The 16,326-nt window shown below is 46.3% G+C and overlaps 1 protein-coding gene across 2 annotated transcripts; it reads left to right on the top strand.

Moving 5' to 3' along the window:
- The first annotated feature begins 220 nt into the window (after positions 1-220).
- On the top strand, positions 221-14,795 carry LOC115108618 (alanine aminotransferase 2-like). Of its 2 annotated transcripts, XM_029633167.2 has the most exons (11): positions 221-576; positions 9,131-9,220; positions 9,380-9,488; positions 9,654-9,787; positions 10,002-10,245; positions 10,951-11,030; positions 12,063-12,199; positions 12,421-12,595; positions 12,767-12,922; positions 13,135-13,247; positions 13,949-14,795. In XM_029633167.2, the coding sequence occupies exons 1-11, from the start codon at positions 472-474 to the stop codon at positions 14,046-14,048; spliced, it is 1,443 nt and encodes a 480-aa protein (XP_029489027.1). In that variant the 5' UTR covers positions 221-471; the 3' UTR covers positions 14,049-14,795. The 2 variants fall into 2 exon arrangements, with proteins under 2 accessions (XP_029489027.1, XP_029489028.1); XM_029633168.2 differs by lacking the exon at positions 9,131-9,220.
- Positions 14,796-16,326: the final 1,531 nt, after the last annotated feature.

Raw genomic sequence — 16,326 nt, 5'->3', positions numbered from 1 at the left:
CTGAGAATTACAAATACCCAGAACATGATTAATCATTCCAAACAAGGTTCATGAAATGGTTATGTTGCAGCTGAAACTAACTGAAGGAGCTTGGTTTATGTATTATTTTCAGGACTGTATACATCTGTCTCAATCCTAAAGTGAAAAATTAAACTAGAAAATAAAACATTATACAGAAACTTAACACTGTGCTCCCAAGTTTCAGCTTGTATAAATGGTTCTAGACAATTGAGGATTTGGAATATAGCCAGTGCTACTTGAGTCCTTGGAGGTCAACACCGACTAGTTGAGGGTTTTGGGGTGTACATAGACAGAAAGAGACTACTGTTTTTCTGTCTATGTAGAAAGTGCTTGGAGGTCTATGTAGAAAGTGCTAGTTGAGGGTTTGGTGATCTATAGACTGTGCTATTTGGGGGTTTCTGGTCAATAGACGGTGCTAGTTGAGGGTTTGGAGGTCCTGTCTGGTGAGGGATGTATTCCCTGAGAGAGGATAACCCCATGCTGAGAGGGATAAGAGTCTCACCACAGTGGGGGCTACAGAGACGTTCAGAACAGATCACTGCACTACTCCAACAGGTGAGTCACTAACCATGTTTCAATCCAACCATTTAATGAGGAAGAATTACTTGACGCATGAAGAAAGTCACGACCAGGCTGAAACAGGAAATGTTGGTAAAATTGTAGACATTTTGGTGGAATCTTTTGTCTGTAAAATGTATCATGTGATAAATGGTCGGTGGAAATGCCTTGATGAGCAAATATTGATATAATAACCATCATATCGAATTAAACTTGGCGTCACTCGATATGTTGTGTGGTCCTCCCAGTACGACTCAGGAAAGCATGCAGTTTATTAGGCTATAGGCGGCAGCGTAGCCTAGTGGTTAGTAACCGAAAGGTTGCAAGTTCGAATCCCCGAGCTGATAAGGTACAAATCTGTCATTCTGCCCCTGAACAGGCAGTTAACCCACTGTTCCTAGGCCGTCATTGAAAATACGAATTTGTTCTTAACTGGCTTGCCTAGTAAAATAAAGGTAAAAAAATAAAAAATAAGTTATGATGAAGTTATGATGAACTTCACAGGGTGGTGAAAGTGCAAGATGATGAGCTTGATGTTCCTTTCCAATAAATATCAAGGGTCTTATTCTGGTGATGCTTTGTTTTTAGTTTGACAAATGAAAAGAATCTTGCTCTTATCCATACAGAATCTCATGTAGACTAGCCAACCCGCACTGTATCTGTGAGCTGTTGGCTAGAGCACACTTGCCAAGACCAGAGTGGGCACATTGGCTATTTAAAAACTTCTTAGGGCTAGACCCCTTCTCCATTTCCTGCCTGAATGACGTGCTCAAAGTAAACTGCCTGTTGCTCAGGCCCTGAAGCCAGGATATGCATATAATTGGTACCATTTGAAAGAAAACACTTTGAAGTTTGTATTAATGTTAAAATAATGTAGGATAATATAACAATAGATATGGTAGGAGAAAATCCAAAGAAAAACCAACCAGAATTGTTTATGAGAGAGACCATCCTCTTAGAATGGCAACTATGAGGTAATTTTGAAAATTAGCTCCCTGGATGCAATTCCTTCCACAGGGTGTCAGCAGTCTGTTCAAGGTTCCAAAACTAAGAAATACCCGTTTTAGTACAGGGACACAGATCAGATCACTATTTGTGAATTATGAAACCTGTGCCGGTTCTTGATAACAAACTATAGTTTTGGCAAATTGGTTAGGACACTTTGTATATGTATATCTACTTTGTATATGACACAAGTAAATTTTTCCAGCAATTGTTTACAGACAGATTATTTCCCTTAATTCACTGTATCACAATTCCAGTGGGTCAGAAGTTTACATACAATAAGTTGACTGTGCCTTTAAACAGCTTGGAATATTCCAGAAAATGATGTCATGGCTTTAGAACCTTCTGATAGGCTAATTGACATAATTTGAGTCAATTGGCGGTGTACCTGTGGAATTATTTCAATGCCTACCTTCAACTCAGTGCCTCTTTGCTTGACATCATGGGAAAACCAAAATAAATCAGCCAAGAAATTGTAGACCTCCACAAGTCTGGGTCATCCTTGGGAGCAATTTCCAAATGCCTGAAAGCACCACGTTCATCTGTACAAATGATAGTACGCAAAATTAAACACCAGGGACCACGCAGTCATCATACCGCTCAGGAAGAAGACGCGTTCTGTCTCCTAGAGATGAACATACTTTTGTGAGAAGTGCAAATCAATTCCAGAACAACAGCAAAGGACCTTGTGAAGATGCTGGAGAATACCGGTACAAAAGTATCTATATCCACGGTAAAACGAGGCCTATATCGACATAACCTGAAAGGCCGCTCAGCAAGGAAGGAGCCACTGCTCCAGAACCACCATTAAAAAAAGCCAGACTACGGTTTGCAACTGCACATGTAGAAAAAGATCGTACTTTTTGGAGAAATGTCCTCTGGTCTGTTGAAACAACAATAGAACTATTTGGCAATAATGACCATTATGTTTGGAGGAAAAAGGGGGATGCTTGCAAGCTGAAGACCACCATCCCAACTGTGAAGCACGGGGGTGGCAGCATCATGTTGTGGGAGTGCTTTGCAGCAGGAGGGACTGGTACACTTCACCAAATAGATGGCATCATGAGGAGGACAATTATGTGGATATATTGAAGCAACATCTCAAGACATCAGTAATTTTTATGATTGATTATTTATTTGAATTGCGCGCCCCCCAGTTCCACTGGAAGTTTTCCTGCTAGCGGGACGCCTAGCCCTTAAATACAGGTAACGAGTGGAGGACAGAGGATCCTTAAAGAAGAAGTTACAGGTCTGTGAGAGCCAGAAATCTTGCTTGTTTGTAGGTGACCAAATACTTATTTTCCACCATAATTTGCAAATAAATTCATAAAAAATTCTACGTGATTTTTTTTTTTTTTTTCATCTTGTCTGTCATAGTTGAAGTGTACCTATGATGAAAATTACATGCCTCTCTCATCTTTTTAAGTTGGAGAACTTGCACAATTGGTGGCTGACTAAATACTTTTTTGCCCCACTGTATATATTCCATGTCAGATATATATTTTCCATTTTTTATTCAAATGGAATGGAGTAGAACAGCAAACACACACATGGCCACTGTGCCTGCTACTCCTCTCCATTTCCATATGAAATAGCCATTGGGTGCTGTTCGGGGGAGTGCAGGCCCACAACAATGGCCGGAGTTGACTGTTCCTTCTGCTCTATACAATACATATATGTTTATTTTATGTGATGATAAAAGGCTCATACAATACAAATATATTTTTTAAATGTTTTCTTTCACAGTAATAGCGACTCCGACTGGGAGCCCCCGGTGCCAAGCTGCCCGCTCTACCTCTGCCCCCTCTACTCCTGCCTCCAGTGGTGTTCATATGCCACAGTTCATTACTGCAGGCATGACTGTGCCTCAGGGCCAAAAGGGCACAGCACGGAGGCGTCGTTGTGTTCTGTGTCGCATGACCTGCACCACCTGTTCAGTTTGCTTCTGCTTTACATCAGAAAGAGACTGCTATGGGACATGGCACAATATTATGTAGAGGACTTCCAAAGGGCCTACTATTTTTTTTAAATATTATTTTTCTAATATTTTTAAACGTTTTTCTATATTTTTTTGTGTGTTAGAATTGGTTTTTGATATGTTGTATATAGTTATTTGCACTGTTGTATATAGTTATAGGTCATTTCACCAATTCGGCCACTTGGGTACATTTGGGCAACTTGTGTGGGACACCTGGGTGACTTCATGCTAAATATCATGTAGCTCACCCATTCCTGAAGGTATCAGTCTGAAACTTTGTACACTTGCCCTCTTGTGTTATCCATCAAAAATATCTCCAGCATCCTATCCGACTGTGTGGCTATTCTAATACATGTGAAAGATGATGCTACAACTATAAAAAACAGAAAACGTATGCTCTTTCTTTCTCTTTTCTTGCACCAGATCTACTGTGTTATATTCTCCTACATTCAATTAACATTTCCACAAACTTCAGAATCTTTCCATTCAAATGATACCAAGAATATGCATATCCTTGCCTCTGGGGCTGAGCTACAGGCAGTTAGATTATGGTATGTCTTCAGGTGGAAATTGAGAACAAGGGATGCAGTTTATTAAAGGTTTTAATGCAACAGTTTTTGTGACAACCATCAGTTGAAAATGTGATTGAAACCCATTAACACTTTTTTTTCATTACATGGGAATTTAACCACAAGTCATTTTTTTTGCACTGTCTTCACATTTACATTTACATTTAAGTCATTTAGCAGACGCTCTTATCCAGAGCGACTTACAAATTGGTGCGTTCACCTTAAGACATCCAGTGGAACAGCCACTTTACAATAGTGCATCTAAATCTTTTAAGGGGGGGGGTGAGAAGGATTACTTTATCCTATCCTAGGTATTCCTGAAAGAGGTGGGGTTTCAGGTGTCTCCGGAAGGTGGTGATTGACTCCGCTGTCCTGGCGTCGTGAGGGAGTTTGTTCCACCATTGGGGGCCAGAGCAGCGAACAGTTTTGACTGGGCTGCGCGGGAACTGTACTTCCTCAGTGGTAGGGAGGCGAGCAGGCCAGATGTGGATGAACGCAGTGCCCTTGTTTGGGTGTAGGGCCTGATCAGAGCCTGGAGGTACTGAGGTGCCGTTCCCCTCACAGCTCCGTAGGCAAGCACCATGGTCTTGTAGCGGATGCGAGCTTCAACTGGAAGCCAGTGGAGAGAGCGGAGGAGCGGGGTGACGTGAGAGAACTTGGGAAGGTTGAACACCAGACGGGCTGCGGCGTTCTGGATGAGTTGTAGGGGTTTAATGGCACAGGCAGGGAGCCCAGCCAACAGCGAGTTGCAGTAATCCAGACGGGAGATGACAAGTGCCTGGATTAGGACCTGCGCTGCTTCCTGTGTGAGGCAGGGTCGTACTCTGCGGATGTTGTAGAGCATGAACCTACAGGAACGGGCCACCGCCTTGATGTTAGTTGAGAACGACAGGGTGTTGTCCAGGATCACGCCAAGGTTCTTAGCGCTCTGGGAGGAGGACACAATGGAGTTGTCAACCGTGATGGCGAGATCATGGAACGGGCAGTCCTTCCCGGGAGGAAGAGCAGCTCCGTCTTGCCGAGGTTCAGCTTGAGGTGGTGATCCGTCATCCACACTGATATGTCTGCCAGACATGCAGAGATGCGATTCGCCACCTGGTCATCAGAAGGGGGAAAGGAGAAGATTAATTGTGTGTCGTCTGCATAGCAATGATAGGAGAGACCATGTGAGGTTATGACAGAGCCAAGTGACTTGGTGTATAGCGAGAATAGGAGAGGGCCTAGAACAGAGCCCTGGGGACGCCAGTGGTGAGAGCGCGTGGTGAGGAGACAGATTCTCGCCACGCCACCTGGTAGGAGCGACCTGTCAGGTAGGACGCAATCCAAGCGTGGGCCGCGCCGGAGATGCCCAACTCGGAGAGGGTGGAGAGGAGGATCTGATGGTTCACAGTATCGAAGGCAGCCGATAGGTCTAGAAGGATGAGAGCAGAGGAGAGAGAGTTAGCTTTAGCAGTGCGGAGCGCCTCCGTGATACAGAGAAGAGCAGTCTCAGTTGAATGACTAGTCTTGAAACCTGACTGATTTGGATCAAGAAGGTCATTCTGAGAGAGATAGTGGGAGAGCTGGCCAAGGACGGCACGTTCAAGAGTTTTGGAGAGAAAAGAAAGAAGGGATACTGGTCTGTAGTTGTTGACATCGGAGGGATCGAGTGTAGGTTTTTTCAGAAGGGGTGCAACTCTCGCTCTCTTGAAGACGGAAGGGACGTAGCCAGCGGTCAGGGATGAGTTGATGAGCGAGGTGAGGTAAGGGAGAAGGTCTCCGAAAATGGTCTGGAGAAGAGAGGAGGGGATAGGGTCAAGCGGGCAGGTTGTTGGGCGGCCGGCCGTCACAAGACGCGAGATTTCATCTGGAGAGAGAGGGAGAAAGAGGTCAGAGCACAGGGTAGGGCAGTGTGAGCAGAACCAGCGGTGTCGTTTGACTTAGCAAACAAGGATCGGATGTCGTCGACCTTCTGTTCAAAATGGTTGACGAAGTCATCTGCAGAGAGGGAGGAGGGGGGAGGGGGAGGAGGATTCAGGAGGGAGGAGAAGGTGGCAAAGAGCTTCCTAGGGTTAGAGGCAGATGCTTGGAATTTAGAGTGGTAGAAAGTGGCTTTAGCAGCAGAGACAGAAGAGGAAAATGTAGAGAGGAGGGAGTGAAAGGATGCCAGGTCCGCAGGGAGGCGAGTTTTCCCTCATTTCCGCTCGGCTGCCCGGAGCCCTGTTCTGTGAGCTCGCAATGAGTCGTCGAGCCACGGAGCGGGAGGGGGGAGGACCGAGCCGGCCTGGAGGATAGGGGACATAGAGAGTCAAAGGATGCAGAAAGGGAGGAGAGGAGGGTTGAGGAGGCAGAATCAGGAGATAGGTTGGAGAAGGTTTGAGCAGAGGGAAGAGATGATAGGATGGAAGAGGAGAGAGTAGCGGGGAGAGAGAGAGCGAAGGTTGGGACGGCGCGATACCATCCGAGTAGGGGCAGTGTGGGAAGTGTTGGATGAGAGCGAGAGGGAAAAGGATACAAGGTAGTGGTCGGAGACTTGGAGGGGAGTTGCAGTGAGGTTAGTGGAAGAACAGCATCTAGTAAAGATGAGGTCGAGCGTATTTCCTGCCTTGTGAGTAGGGGGGGAAGGTGAGAGGGTGAGGTCAAAAGAGGAGAGGAGTGGAAAGAAGGAGGCAGAGAGGAATGAGTCAAAGGTAGACGTGGGGAGGTTAAAGTCGCCCAGAACTGTGAGAGGTGAGCCGTCCTCAGGAAAGGAGCTTATCAAGGCATCAAGCTCATTGATGAACTCTCCGAGGGAACCTGGAGGGCGATAAATGATAAGGATGTTAAGCTTGAAAGGGCTGGTAACTGTGACAGCATGGAATTCAAAGGAGGCGATAGACAGATGGGTAAGGGGAGAAAGAGAGAATGACCACTGGGGAGAGATGAGGATCCCGGTGCCACCACCCCGCTGACCAGAAGCTCTCGGGGTGTGCGAGAACACGTGGGCGGACGAAGAGAGAGCAGTAGGAGTAGCAGTGTTATCTGTGGTGATCCATGTTTCCGTCAGTGCCAAGAAGTCGAGGGACTGGAGGGAGGCATAGGCTGAGATGAACTCTGCGTTGTTGGCCGCAGATCGGCAGTTCCAGAGGCTACCGGAGACCTGGAACTCCACGTGGGTCGTGCGCGCTGGGACCACCAGATTAGGGTGGCCGCGGCCACGCGGTGTGGAGCGTTTGTATGGTCTGTGCAGAGAGGAGAGAACAGGGATAGACAGACACATAGTTGACAGGCTACAGAAGAGGCTACGCTAATGCAAAGGAGATTGGAATGACAAGTGGACTACACGTCTCGAATGTTCAGAAAGTTAAGCTTACGTAGCAAGAATCTTATTGACTAAAATAATTAAAATGATACAGTACTGCTGAAGTAGGCTAGCTGGCAGTGGCTGCGTTGTTGACTTTGTAGGCTAGCTGGCAGTGGCTGCGTTGTTGGCACTACACTAATCAAGTCGTTCCGTTGAGTGTGATAGTTTCAACAGTGCTGCTATTCGGGGGCTAGCTGGCTAGCTAGCAGTGTTGATTACGTTACGTTGCGTTAAAAGAACGACAATAGCTGGCTAGCTAACCTAGAAAATCGCTCTAGACTACACAATTATCTTTGATACAAAGACGGCTATGTAGCTAGCTATGTAGCTAGCTACGATCAAACAAATCAAACCGTTGTACTGTAATGAAATGAAATGAAAATGTGATACTACCTGTGGAGCGAATGCGACCGGGTTGTTGAGTGAGGAAGTTCTATTCGGTAGACGTTGGCTAGCTGTTGGCTAGCTAGCAGTGTCTCCTACGTTAAGGATGACAAATAGCTGGCTAGCTAACCTCGGTAAATTAAGATAATCACTCTAAGACTACACACACTACACACTACACACTAAACTACACAATTATCTTGGATATGAAGACAGCAAAGACAACTATGTAGCTAGCTAACACTACACTATTCAAGTCGTTCAGTTGAGTGTAATAGTTTTTTACAGTGCTGGTATTCGGAAGACGGTGGACGTTTGCTAGCTGGCTAGCTGGCTAGCTGCTGGGCAGATAGCAGTGTAGACTACGTTAGGACGACGAAATACGATAATTACGCAATTATCTTTGATACAAAGACGGCTATGTAGCTAGCTAAGAAGAAATTGCTAAGATTAGACAAATCAAACCGTTGTACTATAATGAAATGTAATGAAATGTAATGAAAAGTTATACTACCTGCAGACCGAAGCACTCGGATGCGACCGCTCGCTCCAACCCGGAAAGGGTTGTTGTCTTCACATGCATACTTATTTATTTTGTTGAGAAATATTTGTTTTAGGCATTCAATTCTTCACATTTTGCAATGGTGAGAAGAGAAAATGTTGCTATTGTACTGTATAACACATCATGCAATTCAATTAATTTTGCCATAGGGAAGAGAACCAACTTGCAGTTTTCTAACCATTTTGAAATGACTTATGTCATATTAATGACATCTGCGTGAGAGAGAATAGTAATTCAAACTCTCAACAGTAAGTTGAGACCCCAACTGAGTTTTGTTGGGGGCTTCCTAGCAGCCAGGGACCCTAGGCGATTGCCTATGTTGCTTATGCCTAGGTCCGGCCCTGCACACACCATAAATATATATATTTTTATTCAGGTTATCAAACCAGGATGGGGGTTTTAATTTCTATTAAATGTTAACTTTCTCCAAAATGACTAAACTGCATATAACGTGTTGAAGGATAGATTTAGTCATGTCATACTGATGCATCAACGTAATGATCACGCTGTTTAATCGACTTCTTGATATGCCACACGTGTCAAATGGATGGATTATCTTGGCAAAGGAAAAATGCTCACAAACCGGGATGTAAAGAAATTTGTGCACAATCTGAGAGAAGCTTTATGTGCGTATGGACATTTCAGCCCATGAAACATGGGACCAACCTATTAGATGTTGCGTTTATATTTTTGTTCCATGTAGATAAGTCCCCTTTCTGTCTTCTCTACAGGGAGAGCAGAAACCATTCAAGGAAGTTATTGACATTAGCTCAGGTGATTCACACAGGACCGGGATAAAACCAATCTCCTTTGTGCGACAGGTGTGGTCTCTATCTTTCTGTCTCACTCCCCCACTCACTCTTCTGCCCTCTCTTTCGCTCACTCACGCTCACTCTTTTCTGCTCTCGCTGTGGATCTGTCTATGACCAAGTATCTTGCAGTCTCTGTCTACAGCTCTGTGTCTGTGTGCTGTCTGTCAGGTCCTGTCGGTCTGTCTGTTCCCTGAGCTCCTGCATAATGACACACTTCCTGTGGACGTCAGGCAGAGAGCCCAGAGGCTGCTGGGAGAGTGTGATGGGGGCAGTGTGGGTAAGTTGGTTGTTTATGCGTCATACACATCTCATCACTTAGGCAGTGAATACAGCAGTAGGCCTACTTATGGTATGTTTGGTTTAAATTATGTTAAAGGGTATATTTGTTTTAGTGATTGATCTGGTTGGTTGATTGATTCATTAATTGGCTGTTTTGTAATAGGTTCATACACAGACTCCTGTGGGCTGCCTCATGTTCAGCGCAGCGTTGCAGAGTTCATCACTGGTCGAGATGGAGGAGTGCCTTCCTATCCCCACAACATCTTCATCTCTGCTGGCTCACAGATAGCTCTGAAAGTAAGAGTATAACAACCCCAGATCTTCACTCTAAACTGTACGACCATACCAACCAGATGTCTACTGTGACTTCTATTTTCAATAGATATATTGGTAAGATTGTACAGCCTGCAGGTATAATGCACTATGATGCAGTTATAATGCATAGTAAGATTTGTGATGAGCATTTATTACGCCCTTATTATTCCACCTCCTTCACACGACCCTCCTACAGGTGATGCTAAAGCTGTTGGTGAGAGGGAAGGGTGTGTCCCAAACGGGTGTGTTGACCCCCCAGCCCTGCCCCCACACCCTGCCCATGCTGCTGGAGGAGGTAGGGGCTGTCCTGGTGCCTTACCAGCTGAGTGAAGAGCAGGGCTGGGCTCTGGAGCCAGGGGAGCTGCACCGAGCCCTCACCGCCTCTAGAGGGCACTGCAGGCCCAGAGCGCTCTACATCAGCAACCCTGGTATCCCCACTGGTCTGTAGTCAAGTTCGGATGTCATTGTGTGCAATGCTTTAAATTGATTTTATTAAATTATAAGCTATTAAATTGACTTAGTAGTGTGAAGTTTAACAAAGTCTTGAGTCCATAGGCCTTTCTATAGATCCCATTTTAATCGTAGCATGCAGGGCTCTAGCCTTTTGGGGGCCTTAAGTGAGATTCGGTTGACATCGGAGGGAAAAATTAGTTAATTTCCTGTAGTTCACACATTTTGCTCTGCTGCTTACACATTTATGCAGTTTTAAAGCATATTTTCAGCAGTTCTACAAATTTTGCCATGAGGCGGGGATAGGTTTTTGCAATTTTATAACAAATTTCATGCAATTCTACTCATTTTGCAATGGGGCAGAAATACATTTTTTGTCATTCTAAAGCTAATTTCCTGCAATTCTATACGTTTTGACATGACTTAAACCATGATATCTGAGTGAGAGTGCCTAACAAAATAAATGGGGGGGGCCCCCTGTAGGTCAGGGCCCTGACTATTCTAACTCTCAACAGTAAGCGGCCAGGGTCCCTAAGCAACCACTTATGGCACTTATGCCTCGAGCCAGCCCTGGTATTGTGTGATAGCTAGGTGTTTTCTTTGGCAACATGCCCATGAAAGTTTCCTGTGACATTTTATCTTTTAAGATGATATTATCACTATCTCACCATACTGTCATTTTCCCTCCCTAACAGGTCATGTACAGAGCAGGAAATCTATAGAATGGGTGATTCAGTTTGCTGCAGAAGAGAGGCTCTTCCTATTGGTCAATGAGGTGATATTGATCATTATTGGAGATCAGGGGGTCATTTATAACCGTTGCGTAAATTGCACACTAAGTATCTGCATGCGCCATTTCTGAAAGGACTGCACAAGTACAAACATATTGAGAATTATTAACTTGGTGCAGGCCATACATATGCATTTTCCCCCGTTATAAATCAGACCTGTCCTGAAACTGTGGCTCGTTAACGAGCACTAAAATGCTGATCATTCACCTTTCAGGATAACAATAACGCCATTATTTGTTGTATACTTTGGAAGTATTCGGATTTAGTTTTCAAAAGGCAATAGCAAACTTGATCAAATAGCCTACATTTATTTGGAGGTGATGGAAGAATGTTCAACGTTTTCAGTGACACTTGCTGTAGGCCTAGGCTATCTAACAGACAAAAAGTTTGGGTGATGAATTTATTATGCAATGATCATGGAAATGAAATAAATAGTAGCCTGGGAAATACAGCAGATGCCCTTTTCTAATTATTTTAAAATGCAAATATAAACTAAATTGATTTTCTCTCTTCTCACTAACGGCAAATGATTGCATCTGGTTATTAACCTGTATATTGTTATAAGTGTGTCCATCATAGGCTATTCCCCATTTTCACAAAATACCAATCTACTTGCCTGCTTTCAATGCTTTACTTCAAGCACTAGAAAATGTGTGTATACATGGTATAACGTTTGCATGATGGTGAGCACATGGTCACATCAAGTTTTATTAATGCCAGCTTTTGTGTGAACTGGCACCAACTAGTTTTGGGGTCTTTTTTGTATTTACACAGTTTATAAATGAGGTCCTGGGGGTCAGGCTGTGGGTGCAGGTTACACAAGGGGTCCAAATATCAGAACTACACTTTTAGTTTGGTAGTGCATGAAAATAACACCCGGTAGGTCTACTTTACAGTTGCCTGAACACCTGTTACCCATTAGGATGAGCAGTGGGAGAGAATTGGCTTTTCTCTATGTCATTGTCTCTCACTTTTCCAGCCTTCATCTCTTTACTTGTCCTTCCTGCTCTGTCTAGGTGTATCAGGACTGTGTGTATGGGGAGGGCATGGAGTTTATGTCCTATAAGAGGGTCCTGTTTGAAATGGGTCAGCAGTACTCTGAGATGGTAGAACTGGCCTCCTTTCACTCCATATCCAATGGCATCATAGGAGAGTGAGTCTTGCAGTAGATCCACTTCATCCACATACTATAGTTGGCCATGTCACCAATGTCTGGAGATGATTTATTAAATGAAAAACCAAAATGTTTACAAATTAAAGGCAAATGCTTAGCCCTAATGATTTATAATCATTGTAGTTTTCTGCCCTGTTAAACTGCTGTGTCCCCTATGTGCCCTGTGCCCTTTGCCTCCTGTTCCCCCTGGCTGTGTGTAGGTGTGGGCTGCGTACGGGGTACATGGAGCTGGTGAATGTGGACCCAGCAGTGATGGTGTTTGCTAAGACCCTCCTGTGTACTGACATCAGTGCCCCCGTCACAGGACAGATCGCCCTAGAAATAATGGTTAACCCTCCAAGACCTGGAGACCCCTCCCATAGCAAGTATACACAGGTACTTATGAGTAAGGAATTCCTGCATTAGTCACGGTAGTCTCCAAAAATTCTTAGTCTCATATTAACTCAAATGTTAAAAAGGAGGTAATCATTACACAGGATCAGTATTATATATTAGCTGTGTTAAGGTGTGATGTGTTAGTTACTGCTCTCTCTGTCTCCACCAAAGGAGATTCTGACCAATCGGATCACCCTGGCCCAGAATGCTCAGCGGGCTTGGGAGTTTCTGATTGGTCTTCCGGGGGTGAGCTGTCAGCCAGTGACGGGAGGTATTTTTATCTACCCCCGTCTGAGCCTTCCCCCTGAGGCAGTGGAACAGGCCAGGGTGGGCACACAGACTTCCACTATACCCCTCTGTAGCACCAATACACTGCCGACCTACACATGACAACAGTAAAACTAATATTGCAGTACTAACCTGCAGGTTGTCAAATTATGTTAGGTTAGCTGTCTTTTATCAAGCATCACATTCGTCATTGGTTACAGGTAGTAGTCTTCATCTACTTCTTTTTCTTTCTCCGCTTCCTCTGTCTGTAGTCTGACGGACTGGAGGCAGGCGTGCTATACAGTCAGAGCCTACTCGATGAGGAGGGTGTGTGTGTGGGAGCAGGGTGTGAGCATGGGCAGAGAGAGGACAAATACCACATCAGGTAATTGTGAGTGGGTGCAGAGGCACGTGGGCACACAGGGGCCACAGGGGCACATGCCCCATATGTTTTGTTAAACAATAGTGCTCAGCATAAGCAGCATGGCTACCACAGCATTCTGTAGCGATACACCATCCCATCCGGTTTGAACTTAGTGGGACTATAATTTGTTTTTCAACAGGACAATGACCCAACATACCTTGTCTGTAATACTACTTGCCACCTAGAAATTGTATGAAGTTGTCTTTAGCTAGCCCAAATAGGTTCCCAACCTCATAACTAGCTACAAAGACACTTGAGGCTGTCAATAAAGTTAGACAGCTTGTATAACTATCTTAATTGTCATTCCTGCTGGCAAGGTTGGTAGACTTTAGAAAAGCAAGCAATTTCTAAATGTACTGAATAAGACTCATTCTTTACCCAGATTTTATGTTTTTAGTTTCTTTAAAAAAACAAATTCACCAGTCAGGACAATACAGAGAGCACAAGAGCTATGCTTAGATATACAGAAAAATAAACATATTATTTTTATTTTTATTTTTTACATATAATTAAGCTTAATGATTGTTTGTTTGAAAAACGCCCAAAAAAGTTATGGACATGGGGGCCTACGATTTGCCCTCTCAGATTTTTGTGGTGCATGACACCCCTGAGTGTGTGAGATTAGTACATTAAAATGTTTGTTTGTGCGTCATCCCTCCCAGACTGTGCGTGCTGACCCCCTCTGCCACTCTAGAGAAGGTCCTGGCATGCCTCGGCTCGTTCCACCTGCACTTCCTGGACCAGTTCTCCCAGCATGCTTAGGGACCGAGAGCCACAGTCTGCCACAGACATCTCCAGAACAGGGAACTGGACGTTCTGAACATATTCTACTGGACATCTACCAAAAAGAGAGATGAAGGCCCTATAAATTATTGATCATGGGGAACCTCTGAGTAAACAAATGTAATAGGTCTGGACTCTATTTCGCATAAAGTAAAAAATTGTCACACAGCTTAGTTCATTTTTTGATTTGTTATATTATTTTCACTGCATCAGGGATATCATACACAGATGTTTCTGCTTTACAGCCTTCCGTTTGTGTGTAGGTGCCTCTGAGTAGCAAAAAGCAGGTTGGTGATTATTGTCATGAGTCTTGCCCTGAAGGTAAAACTGAGCGTTTTCCGCTAGATGGGACAGCGGCAAAGTCAAAATTGTCTGTATCACAAAATTATCTTTTTAATCTTAATTTAAGGATAGGGTCACGCATTAGTTAGCAGTGTGGCTAAGGTTAGGTTTAACATCTGATTTTAGGACTTTGTGGCTGTGCCAGCTAGTGACTGCTGTGCCAGCTGGTGACTGCTGTGCCAGCTAGTGACTGCTGTGCCAGCTGGTGACCACTCCGCAGAGCTGATTCCAGGGCAAAACTTATGACAATAAATATTAACCTGCTAACAAAACAGTAACTGTGTAATAACTAAATTCCTTGACATTTTGTGTTTGAGGTTCACATGCATGATATGCATGTTTGGAAAATGGAAACACAGCAATAAACTTCTAAAACAAAAGTGATGATAGAGTTCATATTAACAGTGTTGAATTCCGACTCTCCTGGATTGATAGCGTTAGTCTGACACTGAGAAAGAGACAATTAGCTCATATAAGTTCAGTCGCTGTTGTAGAAGCAGGCGTCACACTTCCCAGGTTAGAAGGGCCCCCCCAATGGGCTGTGTGTGGAGGCAGGGCTGTGTGTGGGGGCAGGGCTGTGTGTGGAGGCAGGGCTGTGTGTGGAGGCAGGGCTGTGTGTGGAGGCAGGGCTGTGTGTGGAGGCAGGGCTGTGTGTGAAGGGAGGGCTGTGTGTGGAGGGAGGGCTGTGTGTGGAGGGAGGGCTGTGTGTGGGGGCAGGGCTGTGTGTGGGTGCAGGGCTGTGTGTGGAGGCAGGGCTGTGTGTGGGGGCAGGGCTGTGTGTGGGGGCAGGGCTGTGTGTGGAGGCAGGGCTGTGTGTGGAGGCAGGGCTGTGTGTGGGGGCAGGGCTGTGTGTGGAGGGAGGGCTGTGTGTGGGGGCAGGGCTGTGTGTGGAGGCAGGGCTGTGTGTGGGGGCAGGGCTGTGTGTGGAGGGAGGGCTGTGTGTGGGGGCAGGGCTGTGTGTGGGGGGCAGGGCTGTGTGTGGGGGCAGGGCTGTGTGTGGAGGCAGGGCTGTGTGTGGGGGCAGGGCTGTGTGTGGAGGCAGGGCTGTGTGTGGAGGGAGGGCTGTGTGTGGAGGGAGGGCTGTGTGTGGGGGCAGGGCTGTGTGTGGGGGCAGGGCTGTGTGTGGAGGCAGGGCTGTGTGTGGGGGCAGGGCTGTGTGTGGAGGCAGGGCTGTGTGTGGAGGGAGGGCTGTGTGTGGGGGCAGGGCTGTGTGGGGGCAGGGCTGTGTGTGGGGGCAGGGCTGTGTGTGGAGGGAGGGCTGTGTGTGGGGGCAGGGCTGTGTGTGGGGGCAGGGCTGTGTGTGGAGGCAGGGCTGTGTGTGGAGGGAGGGCTGTGTGTGGGGCAGGGCTGTGTGTGGAGGCAGGGCTGTGTGTGGGGGCAGGGCTGTGTGTGGAGGGAGGGCTGTGTGTGGGGGCAGGGCTGTGTGTGGGGGCAGGGCTGTGTGTGGGGGCAGGGCTGTGTGTGGGGGCAGGGCTGTGTGTGGAGGTAGGGCTGTGTGTGGGGGGGCAGGGCTGTGTGTGGAGGGAGGGCTGTGTGTGGAGGCAGGGCTGTGTGTGGGGGCAGGGCTGTGTGTGGAGGCAGGGCTGTGTGTGGGGGCAGGGCTGTGTGTGGAGGTAGGGCTGTGTGTGGAGGCAGGGCTGTGTGTCGGGGCAGGGCTGTGTGTGGAGGCAGGGCTGTGTGTGGAGGCAGGGCTGTGTGTGGGGGCAGGGCTGTGTGTGGAGGTAGGGCTGTGTGTGGGGGCAGGGCAGTGTGTGGAGGCAGGGCTGTGTGTGGGGGCAGGGCTGTGTGTGGAGGTAGGGCTGTGTGTGGGGGCAGGGCTGTGTGTGGAGGTAGGGCTGTGTGTGGGGGCAGGGCAGTGTGTGGAGGCAGGGCTGTGTGTGGGGGCAGGGCTGTGTGTGGAGGTAGGGCTGTGTGT

Source organism: Oncorhynchus nerka, linkage group LG24 (genome assembly GCF_034236695.1).
Source record: "Oncorhynchus nerka isolate Pitt River linkage group LG24, Oner_Uvic_2.0, whole genome shotgun sequence".
In the NCBI taxonomy this organism is placed as follows: domain Eukaryota; kingdom Metazoa; phylum Chordata; class Actinopteri; order Salmoniformes; family Salmonidae; genus Oncorhynchus; species Oncorhynchus nerka.
The sequence above is the reverse complement of the archived record's forward strand: the minus strand, read 5'-3'. Positions and strand labels throughout refer to the sequence as shown.

Excerpts from the sequence above, each read along its gene's own strand:
- LOC115108618 (XM_029633167.2), top strand. The coding sequence starts at position 472 with ATGTATTCCCTGAGAGAGGATAACCCCATGCTGAGAGGGATAAGAGTC. Across the intron at positions 9,221-9,379 it reads CAATCTCCTTTGTGCGACAG|GTCCTGTCGGTCTGTCTGTT; the intron begins GTGTGGTCTCTA and ends GCTGTCTGTCAG. Across the intron at positions 12,200-12,420 it reads TCCAATGGCATCATAGGAGA|GTGTGGGCTGCGTACGGGGT; the intron begins GTGAGTCTTGCA and ends GGCTGTGTGTAG.